The sequence below is a fragment of the Aspergillus aculeatinus genome (assembly GCF_003184765.1).
Source record: "Aspergillus aculeatinus CBS 121060 unplaced genomic scaffold BO66scaffold_16, whole genome shotgun sequence".
In the NCBI taxonomy this organism is placed as follows: Eukaryota; Fungi; Ascomycota; class Eurotiomycetes; order Eurotiales; family Aspergillaceae; genus Aspergillus; species Aspergillus aculeatinus.
In genome coordinates this window covers 129,892-147,319 of record NW_020291485.1, presented here as the reverse complement: position 1 = coordinate 147,319, position 17,428 = coordinate 129,892, and the positions used below count along the sequence as shown (strand labels likewise).

General features: G+C 55.3%; 6 protein-coding genes across 6 annotated transcripts; 4 read left to right on the top strand and 2 right to left on the bottom strand.

The window, feature by feature from the left end:
* Nucleotides 1–385: 385 nt before the first annotated feature.
* On the top strand, nucleotides 386–1,912 carry BO66DRAFT_390731 (uncharacterized protein). The gene is made up of 3 exons (XM_025647090.1): nucleotides 386–896; nucleotides 1,102–1,273; nucleotides 1,343–1,912. Exons 1-3 carry the CDS (start codon nucleotides 886–888, stop codon nucleotides 1,856–1,858), a joined length of 699 nt encoding a protein of 232 aa, XP_025505331.1. The 5' UTR covers nucleotides 386–885; the 3' UTR covers nucleotides 1,859–1,912.
* A 288-nt stretch (nucleotides 1,913–2,200) lies between these two features.
* BO66DRAFT_390730 (cytochrome b-c1 complex subunit 6 family protein) lies at nucleotides 2,201–3,493 on the top strand. Its single transcript, XM_025647089.1, has 3 exons — nucleotides 2,201–2,531; nucleotides 2,811–2,933; nucleotides 3,034–3,493. The coding sequence occupies exons 1-3, from the start codon at nucleotides 2,231–2,233 to the stop codon at nucleotides 3,096–3,098; spliced, it is 489 nt and encodes a 162-aa protein (XP_025505330.1). The 5' UTR covers nucleotides 2,201–2,230; the 3' UTR covers nucleotides 3,099–3,493.
* Nucleotides 3,494–4,274: 781 nt separating this feature from the next.
* BO66DRAFT_51042 (putative cell surface receptor/MFS transporter (FLVCR)) lies at nucleotides 4,275–6,568 on the bottom strand. The gene is made up of 4 exons (XM_025653356.1): nucleotides 5,947–6,568; nucleotides 5,772–5,884; nucleotides 5,341–5,689; nucleotides 4,275–5,279 (listed from the first exon to the last, which is right to left on the bottom strand). The coding sequence occupies exons 1-4, from the start codon at nucleotides 6,073–6,075 to the stop codon at nucleotides 4,377–4,379; spliced, it is 1,494 nt and encodes a 497-aa protein (XP_025505329.1). The 5' UTR covers nucleotides 6,076–6,568; the 3' UTR covers nucleotides 4,275–4,376.
* Nucleotides 6,569–7,343: 775 nt separating this feature from the next.
* BO66DRAFT_346807 (involucrin repeat protein) lies at nucleotides 7,344–11,056 on the top strand. The gene is made up of 3 exons (XM_025644592.1): nucleotides 7,344–7,851; nucleotides 7,921–10,611; nucleotides 10,671–11,056. The coding sequence occupies exons 1-3, from the start codon at nucleotides 7,687–7,689 to the stop codon at nucleotides 10,782–10,784; spliced, it is 2,970 nt and encodes a 989-aa protein (XP_025505328.1). The 5' UTR covers nucleotides 7,344–7,686; the 3' UTR covers nucleotides 10,785–11,056.
* A 225-nt stretch (nucleotides 11,057–11,281) lies between these two features.
* Nucleotides 11,282–13,034, top strand: BO66DRAFT_448172 (uncharacterized protein). Its single transcript, XM_025651733.1, has one exon. It carries the CDS (start codon nucleotides 11,310–11,312, stop codon nucleotides 12,915–12,917), a length of 1,608 nt encoding a protein of 535 aa, XP_025505327.1. The 5' UTR covers nucleotides 11,282–11,309; the 3' UTR covers nucleotides 12,918–13,034.
* A 785-nt stretch (nucleotides 13,035–13,819) lies between these two features.
* BO66DRAFT_410311 (F-box and WD domain protein) lies at nucleotides 13,820–16,646 on the bottom strand (the record flags this gene model as incomplete). The annotated part of the gene is made up of 2 exons (XM_025649234.1): nucleotides 13,820–16,284; nucleotides 16,400–16,646. The coding sequence occupies 2 exons, from the start codon at nucleotides 16,644–16,646 to the stop codon at nucleotides 13,820–13,822; spliced, it is 2,712 nt and encodes a 903-aa protein (XP_025505326.1).
* Nucleotides 16,647–17,428: the final 782 nt, after the last annotated feature.

The following is a 17,428-nucleotide window of genomic DNA, read 5'->3' as shown; positions in this document are numbered from 1 at the left end:
TAATTTCAGTGTCTAGTACAATATGTACAGTAGTATGCAGTTCCGCGAAGAAGTTCTAGAGGATCATCAGACACTAACTATAGCATCGAACATTCTCTGCAGAATTCATAGGCTCAGAAGTGGTCTGGATGTGACTAGATTGCTAGGTGCAGCTCAAAGGCAACCTTGGCCAAGTTAGGGATACGTCGATGCAGTGAGTAGGACAAGGCAACTGTAGAGAAGAAAATCCGCTCTACTCATACAATCTGGAAAGAGTATTAGTATTCAGATGACTCTGCGAGATTGGGAGATTGGGAGGTTCCCCGCCTGACGGCCGCCCCGCGGACCCAGTATTACATGAACAATTCCCACCGTGCCTTTTAACTGCACTTCCACTTATCCTAATCATCAATCACCACTATCAATCTGAACTGTACGCAAAGTGACTCCCCAAGCATCTGAAAAGCACAGGGATCTTCTCGTCATATTCACTGGTTCATCTAGGCTCACTGTTCACCTATCTTTATTGGTGGCTGTTTGATCCGGTCCGGTCCCTGTCCGCAGTTTATCCTATTCTATTCGATCGGACTTCTAGAACTCGGATCTGATATACTACCACCAACCTACAGATTATTGCATAACAGCCAGGGGATCACCAACCATACATCCTAATTCATCTGTTCACCGATCTCGAACTCGCGACCTCAGGATCAACAGCCTGCCCCTGTGGCTTCCCGTTTGTCGGTTGTTTCAGCCTGGGTTGCCCTGGAGCTGGCTTCACATCCTCAGTCCTTTCTCTCAGTTATTCCAACTACGCAAGTTACTGCCGTCACTTCTCCGTACATCCAGACAACACCATAATCTGCAAGATCAAACCATACATCCAGCCTCAATAGTTAGGCCATTATGTCGATCAAGTATGTATATGACTTCCTCATTCTCCGCTTGCTTATAATTATTTGTCCGGGGGAACAGCCTCTTGGGCTTTCTCTACACCATCAACATATGAAGGATCGCTAGCCTTGGTCTGACACCGGTTGCCTCTGCTCTACCATCGATGCTACTGCATTCATCGTTAAACCATGTGTTATGATGTTCTTAGTCTGACTTGTGATTGCACAGCTGGGTGATGCTCCATGACCAGGATGGCTTTGTCCGCCTACCGCATGAGCAACTGATCTATACATCTCCACCTCGCACCAGCCTCGCGCTACAGCCGCTGAGCTCATCTGGAGGCAAAAACTCATTTTCCATCCAAAGCAGTGCTGGTCAAATCTTTTTGACGAACCAAAGGGTATTACCATCTCCTCACTTACCTTGCAGGGGTCTGGTCTGGGATTCTTGGTTGACGTAAGTTGGGCAGGTTGTCTACATTCCGATACAGAATTCGCAGACGTTTCAGTCGTTCTCTGCGCCGCTGCTAAATGTTCATGATACCCACGTCACTGCTCCGTTCTTTGGGCCAAATGCCTGGATCGCCCTGGTCCAGCCCGTGTCGGGAGGCGGGATCCCTCCATCCTTGCCTGCAGTACAGGTCAAGGTGACTTTCAAAGAAGGAGGCGCATTCGACTTCCATAATCATTTCGAACGAATCAAGGAGCGTCTACAGCAGGCGGTCGAGAACTCGCAAGCAAGCAGTCGCGGAGCCAGGAACGTTGACCTCTCCACGATTCATTTGGACGAGCTGCCAGCTTATTCTGGCCCCTCTAACAATGATGCTGGGGAAGGCCAAGCCAGCCAGGACCAATGCATGAGTCCACAGAGTCAGCCTCATGCAGCAGAGACAGATTCCATGGTGGAACCACCGCCGGACTATGAGACGGTCCAGCAGCAAAGCGTGGCGGATGAAGTGGAGGCAAGACTGCGCCGGGCCAGTTGATGAAGGCTTACAGACGTTGCATATGAGAAAAGAAGAGAAAAAGGAACAATCAATTCTAGATGGCTTGTATACTATCTTCTGGCATTTTGAGTATGGGTAATTCCATTCTGTAGTTCAGCGATTAGTCATCTCCCTTCCGACAAGGATCGGCCAATCATGGGTGCGATAATTGGCCTTTCGCCGGCGGCCGGGGCGTTCCGATTTTCCCAGACGGCAAAGGAAGTGCCAAAGCTCAAAACCGCCAACCTCATCCAAACTCGCTCGTTGCTGCCCACCGCACCACCACCACCACCACCCCCACACCTTCGCCAACCCTAGGCTCTCCCCGGTAGTCATCAATTGACCAGTTTCCTCCCTCCCCACACGAACACAATGGGTCTCGCCGACTTCTTCTCCGACGTCATCTCCTCCTTCGGCTTCCCCGAGGCTCAGGCTGAGGCTCCCGCCGAGTCCGTCGAGGAGACCAGCAGCCAGGAGGCTGAGTCTTCCGAGGAGAAGCCCGCTGAGGAGGCTGCTGCTTCCAGCGAAGAGTCCACCGAGGAGTCCGCCGAGGAGACCCCCGCCGAGGAGTCTTCCGAGGAGGAGGAGCCCCAGGAGGAGGAAGAGGAGGAGGAAGAAGAAGAGGAGGAAGAGGAGGAGGAGCCCGAGGACATCAAGCCCAAGCTCGAGGAGGGTGAGTTTAATTATCCTTGGATCGACTTCTCTATTGCATTTTGTTTGCGTTGAAGCTCGATGTTGGGCCAACTCTGGACTTCCGCCGCGGCAATGGCTTGTCCTTGACATGTCAGACAAGCACCCAATTCCTGCCGTCCGCCAGTCTTCCTGACGGGAATCGACCAGCACAACATCCGCTGATTCAGCGTCATTGGCACTGCATCGAACTCGCGCAACTCCATGCTTGTCTCAGACTCAATTGGACAGTTTTGCTGACCTTTATAACCCCAAACTGCAGAGTGCGCCAAGTCCGCCCAGTGCGCCCCCTACAAGCACCACTTCGATGAGTGCATCGAGCGCGTAACCAAGCAGGAGGAGGATGAGGACTACAAGGGTCCCAAGGAGGACTGCGTTGAGGAGTGTACGTCTATCTGTCTTTCCTGTTTTCACGAAGGCACCCCCAGATGGCCGCTGGATGTCCGCGTGTGACTAATCATCTTTTTCTCTCTTCCAACCAACAGTCTTCCACCTCACGCACTGCGCTACCCAGTGCGCCGCCCCCAAGCTCTGGAAGCAGCTCGCCTAAACGGGCTACGCCTTGCGCACGCAACGATTCGCCCCTCTTTTCCCTCCGCCGCGCGATGTGTCTTTTCAAAATTGTCATGACCACCGCTAAGCTCAGTCTCGATTGTATAACAACGACGGAATGAAACCCTCGCGCGGGGACGAAATAGGGGAAGACCGATCGCGTACCCGAGAAAGACAACCGTTTCCGTTTCAGGTTCAGAGTGTTGTATGATGGCTTTGATTTTTGTTGTTGCAGGGTGAGGGAAAAAAATTGTGTCTGTCAACCCTGCCACTGAAACGACAGGGTTTGGAGATACTTATTGGTTTTTTTTTTCATCTGCTACATGGATAGATGAACACGAATAGAAGGGGGAGAAACCTACCTCTTTTCCTGTTCTTTTCGTCTGATTGTGAGCTGGGGAGGAAGGGAAAAAGGGATTTGGATCAAGAATCCCTTTTACTGTGTATGTACAGATAGCTGGTCTCTGCCTGTTTGAACTGTGCTTTTACTATATTTACTTGGTCTCTTTTGTTTTTAGATGAATGTGAATTGTGCTTTCTAGATTGGGTTTGTGTATTTGATGCCCCTGCGGGGCAGGACGTGTCTGTTCGGTCTACCTCTTGCTGTGTTGTTCATCCACCTCCGCTGACATTGCGCCCTGTCTCGTCGCCGCTCAACGCCGCAGTCAATACCGCTGATAACTTCCTTGGCAGCCTGAAGCCTTATCTCTTTTCACCGCAATGCACTTTCAAGCCATCCAAGTCAGCATCCGCCCAGTCGAGACCGAATATCAGCTCTGCCCACGCCGGACGAAGAGCGGGCGCTTTTGCTCCGTGCACGCCCACCAAGTGAGAAGGGAACTTGGCAAAACCATGGCTGGCTGAGCCAGGGCCGCTAGATTTGTGAACGACCTGCTCTAGCGTTGTCAGGGTATTATTTGCCGGGCGTCTACTGGTCTGGTCTGTTTCTTGGAAGGTAGGTTCTAAACCTTGGGGCATTGAAATGCATAGCATCGCAGGCTCGCAGACTGAAATAGCACTATACACTGATAAGGACATCAATATACTAGGGTTCGCATTCAATGTCGGGTATCAATCATATAATCATCATGGGTCGTAGTTCACCTCTTCGCGGTCCATCTGCGAACTCCAGGCTGCAGATTCAATGGGGGTGTGATAGTCACCGGCATTCGTCAGAACATGGCGACCGATTTGTGTAAGGGACAGGGCCTGTGCCCAGCCATGCGAGCAAAACACATACGCACCCCCCTACTACAACCGCTGTTCCTGCAACACACTATTGTCTCGAGGAGACCGACCACTTGAATCTGGACTTCCCTTTCTCGCCGGCACTGCCAGCTGGATCCCCGCGACGGATCGCGTCCGCGTCCGCGTCCGCGTCGTTGTCAATGGTCTCATCATCGTCCCCGACGACCTCCCCCAGATCCACCCCGCGATCCACGTCCAAGCGCCTGCGGCGCACGTCGCGGCCAAACAGCCCGATGCACAGCGGCAGCGGGGCCGCCACGGCCGCCACGACGGCGGAGAAGATGAGCGCGTTCCGCATGTTCTCCGGCGGGGAGGCGTGCTGCCCGGCCTTGAGGGCGTCCTGCACGAGGATGAAGACGGCGCCCAGGAGCTGCCCGCCCGTCCAGCAGAGGGTGCTCCCGACCTCCGGGGAGAACGGGTAGGTGATCTCGACGAGGAACTCGAGCACGACGGGCAGCAGGCCGAACGAGGAGGCACCCAACAGGGCGCACACGGCGTACGTGGGGCCGATGCCCGCGCGGCTGGCCGGGGCGAAGATCAGCCCGATGTACGAGGCGGCGACGATGGGGACCAGGATGCGGATCGTGGCCAGGTAGTGCTTGTACCGGTCCGTGATCGGGGAGATGAGCGCCGAGACCAGCAGCCCCACGACGATCAGGATGCCGCCCGCGATCCCGGCTTCGGTCTCGCTGGCCCCGTAGGGGCTGAGGATCTGGTTCAGCAGCGAGGAGACGCTGTTGAAGAAGCCGACGTAGATGGAGAAGGGGATCAGGATGAGGTAGAATTCGAGGGTGCGCAGGAGTTGCGTGACGGTGGGGAGGAGTGGGGTCGGTTCGCTTGTGTTGGTGTTCTGGTGGCTGGCGGAGGAGGCGCTGGGCGGGGTCGGTGGTGCGGAGGGCAGGATGAAGGATGGGAGTGATGCGATTGTCGCCTGTTGTTTGTGGGGGTGAGTGTTGGTCACGCGGTGGGTGGACAGAGGGTGGAAAGCTCACAATGATCGAGATGTACAGCACCATGTTGGGGACGTCGTCGGGCTCGGTGGCCCAGAACGAGTCGATGAGTTGCCCCAGAGCTGCGCCGAGGGGGTTGGCGAGCGTCGCCACGGCCGTCGCGCTCGTGCGCCCCTGATCGGAGAACCAGAGGTCGCTGTACCGGGTCGGTGCACTGAGACAGAATGGCTGCGCCAGGCCGATCAGGATCTGGCCGAACATGGCCACCCCGAATATCCCGCCACGAGCTCGCGTGCCGGCATATCGGATCCAATTGCCGGCCAGCAGCAGAGTGGAGGTGATGATGATAGCGGGCTTGGGGCCGCCTTTGTTGAGGGTAAAGATGACGACGCTGGATGGGAGAGTCCCGAGTTAGGTGCGTGCTGTTTGGTGCCCATGCTATTTGGGTGATGAACTATGAAAAGTGAACCTACGGGCTGGCGGCGCAGAAGGCAAAGAGATAGCCGGTGCTCATCCAGTTGATGGCGCTCTCCGAGACCTTGAAGTGCTCGGCGGCGGTGGTCGAGATCGAAGAGAAGGTCAACCACTGTCGCGTGATGTTAGAGCGTGGGGGTTTTTTTGCTTTACATTTACGCACTTGCAACTTACATCCCAACTGACGACGATATTCAACAGAACCAGCTGGATCAACCCCCAAAATCGTCGCTTGTAGACCTTGTAGACCAGTCCCGATGGAGGGAGCGCATCCGTCCCCGATTCAACATTCCTCGTGGCCATGATCTCGTGTGGACACCAGAACCGAATGGAATGAGGAGGTGAAAATGAGGGGAAGAGAGAAATCCGGGGGAGGGGAAACCCAGCAGAGATAAATGGCTGATAGGCTGGTTGGTGCAGTGGTGTGCAGTGGTGCAGTGGTTGATTCCACGCGGTTACTTTATATTAAATCGCATGCTCGGCTGCTTGTGATTTGCGCGGCCTTTGCGGGCGCAATCCAGACAGGTTGAAGCAGATCAACCGGCTCTGGGGGGTTTGGGCTGTTTCAATTGAGCCGAAAGTCAGGCTGGTTGTGGTTAATTGTGGTTACATCTGGAGATGGATGTTACATCCTCTCTCCCATCTCAATTTTGAGAGTGTGGTTCTGGTTGCTATCATGGATGCTATGACGAATGAAGTTGGGCAGGTAGCCTTGGTGGGTTGAACCATGTTATATAAGAACCTTGAAGTAAGTTAGACAAAGAACTGGAACTGATTGGGTTGAGTCTCTTCCATTAGCACATCAACAGAGCATGCACAGCACTGCCAAGAATGTTGAACTTGTAGTCTAATCTCGGTTCATCCCATCGAGTGTGATATGTAACTTACGTATCACAATCATCAATCATCTGCGCGCGATATTTCCCCCGAAAATCCCGAGTGAGTGACTCGAAGAGAAGATCTTCGGCCGGCAGCTGCGTATTCTCCTCCGGCCTTTCTTCACGATCACCCTTTTCCAAGAACTTCTTTCTACCATGTGGTTCATGTGGTTGAGAATTAAGGATGGCGGCAGTGGAGCTCAACCGAGGAATCCGTTGTTTCAGGGGAAATTCCGGGGGGGGGGTTAATAATAGAAAATCCAATCCAATCCAATCCAATCCAATTCAGAGGAGTTCTTCATGGACAGACAGACATTCCACTTTTTTTTTGGGTGCTGTCAAACTCCTGCCATGACAGCGGCTGGGGTCTCAGCTGCAGCTGGGGGAAAAAGTTGGGATGGCAGCCTGGAGGATGGGATGGAGGAAGCGAAGAATGGATTTCCCAAGGGGGACAAAGGAATGAGAGCTGTCGAGGAGGATGGATGGCGTCAACTGTGAAGAAGAGCGATCGCATCGGAGCCATCCATCCATCTCTGCACCTGCACCTGCACCTTCCTGACCGGTCACAGCTTGAGTAGTTTAAATAATTCAGATGCAGTCCCACTGAGTGGTGATCGCTTTAGTTCTTTTCTTGTATGCTCCGGTCGGCTGGTGCTGATCTTTTAGTATTCCTTCTTCCAGTCCCTTTCTCTCTCTCTCTCTCTCTCTCTCTCTCTCTCTCTCCCTCTCTCCCTCCGCTCCCTCTTCTTTCCCCTCCATCTCCCTTCCTTGTACCAATTAATTCAATCGTATTGAGCGTTTGTCTCTCCCTTACCTTGATATTTTCTGTTATCTATTTTCCCTTCATTCTTTCAATCTCCCTCCAAACGAACCCCTCCCTCCCTTCTCTGCCTTGGGGGGACGGTGTCCACGGCTGCCACTGCGGACGATGGGCCTTGCCTGTTGATCCGCGAGTCTCCATTTTAAACGCCCCGACCTGCTCCTCAAGTCCCTCTCTCTCCCCGACATTCTTCGACAATCGTAACACATTACCACCATGAACGACGGCCTCGATGTCAGGTCTAGCCTGTCCTCGTACGGCGACCCCAGGTACTCAGCCTCCTACGGCGCTTCGCAACCGCCCCCAACCGGAGTGCTGATGAACGGCTACCGCGATGCGTCCGGACCCCAGCAGCCACTGGGCAAGTCGCAAGTCAACCCGGTTCGTGAGATCCCTAACTTTCAATCTTTGGACATAATCGCATACTTATTCTCCATCGTGCCCATGCAGCTGAACACGAACCTTCCCCGGAACTCCGCCGCGCTCCACACCCATGACCCCGTCGCCATGTACCTGCTCACGGAGACCGCCATGAGCGACAGCACCCACTACGAAATCCTGTCGCTGGAGGAAGTGGAGGGACTGAAGAAGGAGCAAAAGTTCGTCAACAGTCGCTTGAACGCCGCGAAACGCAAACTGGCGTTGGAGACGAAGTTGCGCGATGCCGCCATGTCGCTGAGCCGGCTGTACACGCCCAAGAGTCCCTCCTTCAACGGCCGGGAGGACCCCGAAGCCTCCTCCCCGAGATCCCAACGAAGCCTGCTCGGACCCAATGAGACCACCATGGACAAGACGGACGAAGAGCTGGCGCTGAGCACCCGCAAGTGCGAGGAGCTGTCGCAGGAGATCTGGGACCTGGAGCGCCGCTTGCAGCAGGTCAATAGCCGGCTGCTGGAGCACACGGCTGGGATCCTGCAGATGACGCACAAGGGTCTGAAGAAGAACCTCAAGAATAATGTGCCCCACACCCCGGAGAGTCTGTCTAGCCACAACACCCGGGATAGTATCGATGGGTTTGATGATCGGAGTTTCTACAAGCCGTCGGGTCACCTGGAAGAGCACACCGGACAGGGGCTGCATGGACTTGGGTTGGAGGCTGTTCAGGATACTGAGAAACGGTTGGAGTATCTAAGTGGGAGGGTGTATGACTTGACCCTACAGTCCAATCCTGCTGGAGAGCTCGAACCAGTGCCGCAGCCGCCCCCAGGGGCTACCCCGACGGCAGCGATGGAAGCATACGTAGCCTATATTGAGAGTGGCCTCGAAAGTCTCAGTGCGCATCCCGCAGGCAACCAGTCTCAGACACGGTCTTTGGATGATGACTCCGGGCAGCAGCTCGGCGAGCTCAACGCGCGACTACATCAGATTGTCCAGCAATCGGGCATGCCGGGCGCCCAGACTCTTCCTCCGCCGCCCGACTCTGCCAGCGCAGACCAGACGGAGCATTTCTCCTACCTACATGCCGGCCTCAATGGGCTGGAAGACCGACTTGAGAAGCTCTTCGAGCACAAGAGCATCTTGACCACTCAAATTCAACAGCAGCGCGAATTGAACTCCAAGTCCGACGCGGAGAGAGATGCACACATCGCGGACCTGATGCAACAACTGGCGCATGTGCGGAAAGACCTCGAATTCTCCGAGAACGAGGGCCAACGAACGAGAGATGATCTGGAAGACGCGATGAAACAAGTAACAACCCTGCAAAAAGAGCTGGCAGACCATCAAGAACAGCACGTCATGGAGGATACCTCGAAGGCTTTGACCACGGAGCAGGAAGCTCGTGCGCGCGCCGAAGCCGAGGTTGAACGCCTGGAAAAGGTCCTGGAAGATCTCAACAGGGAACAGGATGCTCAGACTCAGGCTCATGAGGCCCGTGCGCAAGCCGAGAGTGAGGTCGCTCGTCTGGAAGCCCACATTGGAGAAATCCAATCCCACCATGAAGCTCGCCTAGAAGAGCTCACCACTGCACGTTCCGCGGCGGAGAGTGAAATAACACGGTTGCAGGCGGCCCTTGACCAACATCAGAGCGAGGCTACCCAGTTGCAGGCGGCGCTTGAGCAGCATCAGAGTGAAGCCACTCGGTTACAAGCAGTGCTCGATCAACATGGGGAGGAAGCCGATTCCAAGAGCAGAGCGCTTACAGAAGCTCATCAGGAACAGCTTCAATCACAAGCCGACGCTCACACGGAGGAGTTGACTACCTTGCGCTCAAAGACCGATGGTGAAATCACGCGTCTTCAAGAAATTATCGATGAACTTCAGAGTACGGCAAACAACCAAGCGGAGGCCACGGAAGCCCAACAGCACGCCGAGCAGCAGATCTTGGAATTACAAACTACGCTCCAGCAGACCCGCAACGAGGCAGACGCCCAAGTCAAGGAGGCCGTCGACGCCCGAGCGCGAGCCGAGAGTGAGGTTGCTCGGTTGGAAGAATCCATGGGCCAATTCCGCGCCAGTGTGGAATCTCAGCTGAAAGAGGCTACAGATGCACGCATCAACGCCGAAACCGAGGTGGCACGGCTAGAGACGGTTACAGGCCAGCTCCGTGCCGACGTCGAAGCTCTGGAGTCTCGCGTCACGGAAGTGACCGTGGCGCGCGCTGAAGCAGAAAACAACACCTCACGTCTGCAGGCTGAGTTGAGAGAGATGGAGGGTGAAGTCGTCCGTGCCCAGACCGAGCTGACGATGGCCAAGGCGGAGCTGGACGGTGCCTATGGGTCGCGAGCCCAGCGAGCGGCCGACATCGCAGCGAATCCTGCCATCCAGAAGGAGTTTGACGAGCTGAACACGCGAAACCTGGAGCTGGCCGAAGAGCTTGCAGCCCTCAAGGCGGGCAAGCCTGGTGGTGATCTCCAGCATCGGGTGGAGTTGCTGGAGAGAGAGCTCCGAGATACGGTGGACGATTACGAAGTAATGACCAAGGCCAGCATCGAGTTCGAAAAAGAACGCGAGCAGTTCGAGGGAGTCATTGATACCCTGCGCGACCGTTGTGAGCAACTGGAGACGCAGCTCAATGAAGAACGAATCAACTGGATGGGCAGCGGACGCGATGGCCATGAGACCACTTCCACCATGGTGCTCAAGAATGAATTCAAGAAGATGATGCGAGACACGCGGTCCGAGAACCTGAAGATACGCAAGGTATGTAATGGCGCAATCCTCTCTTCCATGTGCTTTCTAGCTGACAGCATCACACATAGGCGGAACACGACGAACGCCGTCGGCTGGAGGCTCAAATCCGAAATCTGAACAAGGATATTGCGACCTTGACTGGCAAGCCTCCCTTGGGTCAGCCTGTCGTCACAGCCTCATGATCACGATCCTTCCCTATGTTTCATTTCTCTTTGCTTCAAGCCCGATCAATCGCTTCCAGCCGATTCCTAGGCTTGTTGTTAATATTCCTTTCCCGTACATAATTTAGGCCCCCTCCTAATCTCTGCCTGTATATCCCACCCGATCTTGATGTACTAATTTCCCGGCCATTTCTCGGTACCTGATTTGTCTGTGTACATAGATTAGAGTCTATCAGCGAGCCTTGCATACATACCTAAGCATACATGAGTTGACAGTGGTTGTCAACCTTTCCTCTGTTCCTTCTGCTTCTGTCGCGCCTTCCTTTTATCCACGGAAAGCGCGATAGCCTTATATAGACTTGCATCATTTCCAGCTTCGATCAACTTCTCGACGTCATGCTCCTTTCTTCTGCTCCGACCTAATTAGACGAATGCCTCCTTTACTTTCTTTGCAGTATGGTTCTCCAGGATCAAGGGCAGGGGCATCAAAGTGATTTTCCTGGCAACGACGAGGTCTTCTCTTCCGGACGAGCAGCTGCTGTTAGCATGGCGCGTTACTCCCACCTGGAATTCGCGGACTCTATTCCTAGTGAGGAGAGTTACATATTCGACGCTATCAGGGCATATTCGAGCTCGGATGAGGTTTCGCATCGACAGGGCTCAGCTAGGCAAATACACCGAGATCTAGATAGCAGGCTAGTAGCCCACACAACGACCTTCCCTCCTCCTCCGACGGCGCAGGACACGGGGCGTTCACGTCAACCGCAACAACAACAACCACAGCCGTGCCGACAACCTCGATATCTCAGGGAAAAGGAAACATCGTCTCCAGGCTGGCATCCTTACACTGCCAACAACAGTCGCATCTTGTCCGTCAACGAAGGCCGAGCGATCGTCGCAGCGCCCCAGGACGAGTCGCTGAAACCGAACCTCTTCGACGTCCTGCACCTTCGCAAACCCACCACCAGCCTCAATGATACGGACGAGGCTTCCAAGTCATCCAACTGGCCTGAGCAGGACTGTCCCGCCAATCCTGTGTATCCTGCATTTCCACCGCCCATAAGGTCGCCCACTCCACCTGGCCTCCCGACTTTCGGCACCCCCGAAGCTGTGAACTATTCTTCTCAGTTCCAGGTTCGCTCGGCCACAGTGGGTGATAGTCAGAATCCGCAGGCAGCGAGTGGCTCGTCGAGTAGATTCTATGATGGTGGTGGTGCCTCTGGGCGCACGAGAACGGCGTCGTATGGAGACAAGATCCGCAGGATATTCAGCTTCACCTCTTCCACTCCTCCTCAGCCGCAACAGCAAGCACCTCCTGTGGCACGAGCGGAGGATGGTACGGCGGTGCAGGGTCGCTTTCCTTACCGGCAGAGCGGACATGGTGTTGGTGTGGTCAGGCGAATGGAGGACCATACTTTCTACCAGAGGGCGCTTTCGCCTGCCTTGGAGGAGAACACCCCCGATCTCAGCAGCCCCACTCAAGACAGGAAGCCTAAGAGAGAGCAGAGCAACAGTCCCCAGCGAGAAGTTCCCTGGCGCATGACCCCGGCATATGTTGGCCCCGTTGCGAGTCATCACTCGGCCCGCGGTCGCTTCTCTTCAGTGTCTCGCCTGCCTGCCCATGACAGCCTGCAGAGGCCTGGCTCGGCGAATACCGGTCATACAACGAGCAGGGTGGAGTCGTTCTATACATGCGCATCTCAGCTATTCAGGCCTGCGCCTTCGAGACAGCCTTTGAGCACCGTGAATGGTCAGGCGTGCGAGATAGCACCACAAGAGCCGGTTGCATGCTCTCTTATCCCTACAGAATCACCCACGACGTCCGCCAGACCGGATCCTTGCGTTCTAGCCTGCAATCCGTCTGTCTCGTGGCTGAAGTTGCTATCAATAGGTCATTCCTGTCTCTCCTGTTGCTTGGGTGCCGGAAATGATCCAGACTCTGCCGTCTACTCCAATACATCTTCGCGTGAGACATATGAAACTGCCCGGAGCCATACATCGAATGAAATCGCCGTAGAGCCGGATCGAGAAGATGAGACAGCTGAAGCTCCAAATTCAGCCCCGCGCACAATACAATGGTTCTCCGAAGCATGGAAGTCAGTTCACGAATATGCCTTGCGGAATGTTGGCACCATCGGTCGGATTCTGGATTGATAACCGTCGATGAGGTGTTGCGGGGGGTAGGATGCTCAATAGCAGTTGCTTTCTTCAGGGATCGTGGCAGAGGAGGCTACATGCTATGTCCACCCTGCTAGTGGAAGTTACTCCGTGGTGTAGTTCAAATGGCTGTTCAGGCTAGTTTTAATGTGATGCAGTGTGTGCGCGCGAAGAACGTACATATCCCTAAAAAGATGCAATACTAACCGCTATCATTAATCTCATATCATGGTTGTCTGGCAGAACCACAAAAAAATTGGAAGGAGTAAGAAGTATGTGTAATGCAAACCAAGTAATTGAGGTTAACGTCATGGAACAAACGAGCCCCAGATCAGAACTCCAACTCCATCGCTCCAATAATGCCCCGCGAATGCTTTGAATGGATGATTCAACACGAAACAAAAAATCACGAAAAGAAAGAAAAGGACATAAGCAACCACGCTATGAGTGATACATGCCGAATGGAGAAGAGATAGAGAAGCACTACCGCGCTTCCCACTGTTCTCAATCCGAACACCCCGAATCGTGAGATACGATGAGATAGCGAGGTGAAGAATTGAGGAGATAGAAAAGAAGCCCAGCGCGCGAGGAGGGTATAGTAGTGTACTTGCCAGGTCAGAGTCAGAGTCCCACCCAGATCTAGACCTAGATCCATACCCAGACCAGAACCCGATGCAAATCTAGACCAAACCCAGACCGGAGCAATGATATGCAAGCAAGCAGAACGACAAACATCCGCGGCGATTCGTTTGTTTTTTTTGTCTGGGAAAGCACCAACTAGGTAAGGTACGTTGCTTCTTCGGATCATCCCATCCCTTTAAAGCCTGACCTGACCAGACCCACACGCAGAGGGACTACCGTATCGACTATTCACCCTTTCACAAGAAGAAGGGAAGGAATCATAGACACATGAAGAAGCGGCAGGCCTCGCGCAGCTCCTCGTCGTCGCCGACAAAGTCCCAGCCGACGATGCGCGGGTCCTGACTCGAGCAGATGATCTTGTGGGCGTCGAATTGGAGCTTGAAGACGCGCGAGGTGGGGACGACGCTTGCGTCGCGGTCGTGGCGCGGGTGGTGGCGCGGGCGGGGGTGGGTTTGTTGTTGTTGTTGTGCTGGGAGATGGGGAGGTTGGTGGAGGGCTGGGTTGATGATGCCGTTCATGGGGGGCTGGGGCTGGGTTTGTTGAGGCTGGGCTCTGGGGGTTGGGTTTGGTTGCGGTTGCGGTTGCGGTTGCTGCTGGGGTTGGCCGGCTAGGCGGGCTGTTAGGGCTTGAAGGGTTTGGAGGGGTCCTCCTCCTCCTGCTTGGGGTGCCTGGGATGCCGAGGTTGAGGCTGGGGCTGGGGCTGTGGGGGTTTGTTGGCCCTGTGTTGCTGCTGCGCCAGGGGTTTGGAGGTGTTGCTGCTGGGCGAAAGCGTTCGATCGAGCGGTAGCAGCGCGGGCGGCCGGGTCGGAGACCACGTAGGCGGCGCTGGTAGCTGCGTCCTCCTGTCGCAGGCGCTGGCCGACCACCCAGCGGCCTTCCTTACATTTCTTCCAGATAATGATGGACTCGTCGTAGGAGCCGGAGACGATGCGCGCCCACCGGCTGCCGCCGCCGCCGGGGGGGATCTTCGCGCCCAGGGCCTTGATGTCCCGGGGGTCGCGGGAGCCGGTGGTGTTCTGCGTGTAGCCGGCGCGGCGGAGGGCGCGGGGCCCGAGGTCGACGTTGGCCCCCGAGCGCTGCGCGTCGCGGAAAGCGTTGTCGACGGCGAGGGCTTCGAGGCGGAGAGTCTCCTCCGCGCCGGGCGGGTCGCCGAAGCCGGCTTGGACGGTCCGGACCAGATTGCCGTGGCCGTGGAGGCAGGCAACTTCGGCGCCGGAGGCGTGGTCGAAGATCCGGACGGTGTCGTCGTTGCTCCCGCTGATGATCCGGCGGTTGTCGACCTGCACACAGGCGATGCCCTTCTCGTGGCCGATGACGGTCTTCTTGCAGGCGCCGTTGCGAAGGTTCCAGACCTTGATCAGCCGGTCCCCCGAGGCGGAGACGATCTCGTCCTCGTTGAGCTGGATGGCATTCACGGCGGCGGTGTGGCCGTCAATGGTCATCAGGAGGGAGAAAGGGGCGAGGCTCCGGATGTGGCCGTTGGCGAGTTCGGCTTCCAGCATCGGGGAGGGCATCTCCGCCGTATCGATTATGTAGGACGGATAGGTTACGCCGGTGCCGAAGAACATGCTAGGGTAGTCCTTGTCGGCTGGGGAGAGCTGGTGCCGGCTCCAGACCTTGATGAGCGTGTCCTTGGAGCAGGTTACGATATACCGCTCGTCGAAGCGAAGATTCAAGACGGAATCATCATGGGCGGCTGCGATCTCATGGAGCTTCTCGCCGGTGGAGAATCGCCAAATGATGACGCTTTTGTCGCTGCTGCCCGAAATGATGATATCCTCCGAGGGACGAGGATCGAACTGTAGGCAAAGGACTGACTTTGTATGGCCCAGCAGAGGTGGGTGCCACAGGCGCTTCGTGTCTAGATCCCAGACTCTTAGGGTTTTGTCCCGACTGCCACTGACCAACCATTTGCCGGTGAATTGGATCGCGTAGACGCACTCCTGGTGGGCCTCTTCCATGTGTGCCGGATGTGGTAGTTGGAAGTTTGTGAAACGGCCTTTGGCCCAGTTTTCTTCCAGCTTTCTTCGTAGCCTGTAGAGGTGGAGCCAGTTGACTTTGGCCGCGCCATTGGGCATCCGGATCAGAAGCGATGAATTGGGACGGCGCGTAGCTGCTGACAATCCATTTCCACCGAGTTTGAGCTGAGTCGATCCGGAGTAAGATTCACGCCGTTTGCTCGGGCTTGTCGTCTGCTCTTCCGGAGAGAACAACGTCCTCCTCTCAGTAGACGCATCTCCCATGGGAAGGTCGCCTTCACTATCTGCCTCCTGCGCCGCATGCCTTTGCCCGTTTTCCGGCCTCGTTTTCCGACCGAGCGATCCGGTTGTCCGTGACTTCAACCAGCTAGGTGGTACCCGCTTCTTCTGCTTCGGCTCCCCGCTATCCGGGTCGGTATGCCTCGAGCGGGATTTCCGTAACTGTGGCGATGAAAGTCCCGAGTGTTCCTGCTCAAACGTGCGGACAGCGTCCATATCCACCCTCCAGCCTTCGTTGATGTAGAGGTCTTTCCACAGGCGCGAGTCCGAAATGCGATTGCGCCAGGCACGGGAGGCCAGGGAAGCCATCAGCAGTGTTTGTGGGTCGAGGTAGGAGAAGATCTCGGAGGTGATCTCGGGCGGGAGTTTCAGCACCGGATCCATGTGCAGGCGCGGCGCCAGGCGCTCGATCACGGAGGCCACGGTGGATGCGCGCATGGTGCGAAGAAGGTTATAGGCCAGCTCTGCATCACGACATTCACGATTGATTAGTATGGGAAGGTGATCGCCACGGCCCCAGTACGGTGGTAAGACATGCTGCGGGTCGGGGAACCGGGAAGAGTCCGTTGCTAAACTTACCAGCTCTTTCCGCCTCGCTGTGCGTGAGAACCCACTCTTGGAGCGTCATCCACTCATCTGACGCGGGAATGGCCAGGTCCTTCTTCTCGACCTGAGTTTTCGTCTCATCGGAGTAACCCTCGTCGAGCTTGAAGGGCGTCGACAGCGAAGGGGTGTCGGCGGCGGCGAAGTCGGCGGCGTGGTTGACGGCAGGTTGGAGCGGAGGAAGACGAGGGCTAGAAGCGGACCCCGAGGACTTGCGAGCCATGAGGACACACTACCTTGCAGGGATTCCTCGCAGTGTCTGATTTTCCCGTTTCCTTTACAGCAGAGAATGAATAATCCTGCATCCGACTTTGTTTCAGGTAAATCGATGGGCTGGAGAACAGCCGGTTGTTGCGAAAGGAGCTAGATCGGGTCTTGCAAACACCACATGGAAAGGGATGGAGGGGGGCCGGGAAGAAGAGGGGAGAGTGTGAAGGTGTGAAAGAAAAACCCCTGAGTTCGGAGGTAGTTCGGGGAGGGTTTAGTGGATAGATTCGAGGATGACGGTATATTGGGAGAGTTGTTGGAAGTGATGTCCTGTAGTAGTAGCAAAGGAAGAGGAGAGAGAGAGAGACTGAGACTGAGACAGACGGTAGAGTCAGGCAGTAAACTGGAAAGTGACCTTCGTCACGTCAGATTGACTCGATTGGGTTACGGTGCGGGTTGCCGAAGATCCACTCCGCCTTCACTGCACATTGGCTGGCTTTGGAAGTACATCCATGATGTACGGAGTACATCCCCTTCAACAAGAGTAATAGTTAACTACAGTGAAATATACTATACTGCACTTACTGCACTTACTGCACTGTCAATGTCCCTGTTTCATCTTACTGAGGTTGACCGTTGCCCCTGTGGGTACATACAGTAAGGAGAGTACCAGGTAAGTTAGCGGACGACGGGATGCAAAACAAATAGCCCTGTAAGGAACACACGGGATGTGAGTCTGTGAGATTGAAGCACATGAAGATCCATCATCTTGATTTACAATCAAAGAAAGAATAACTA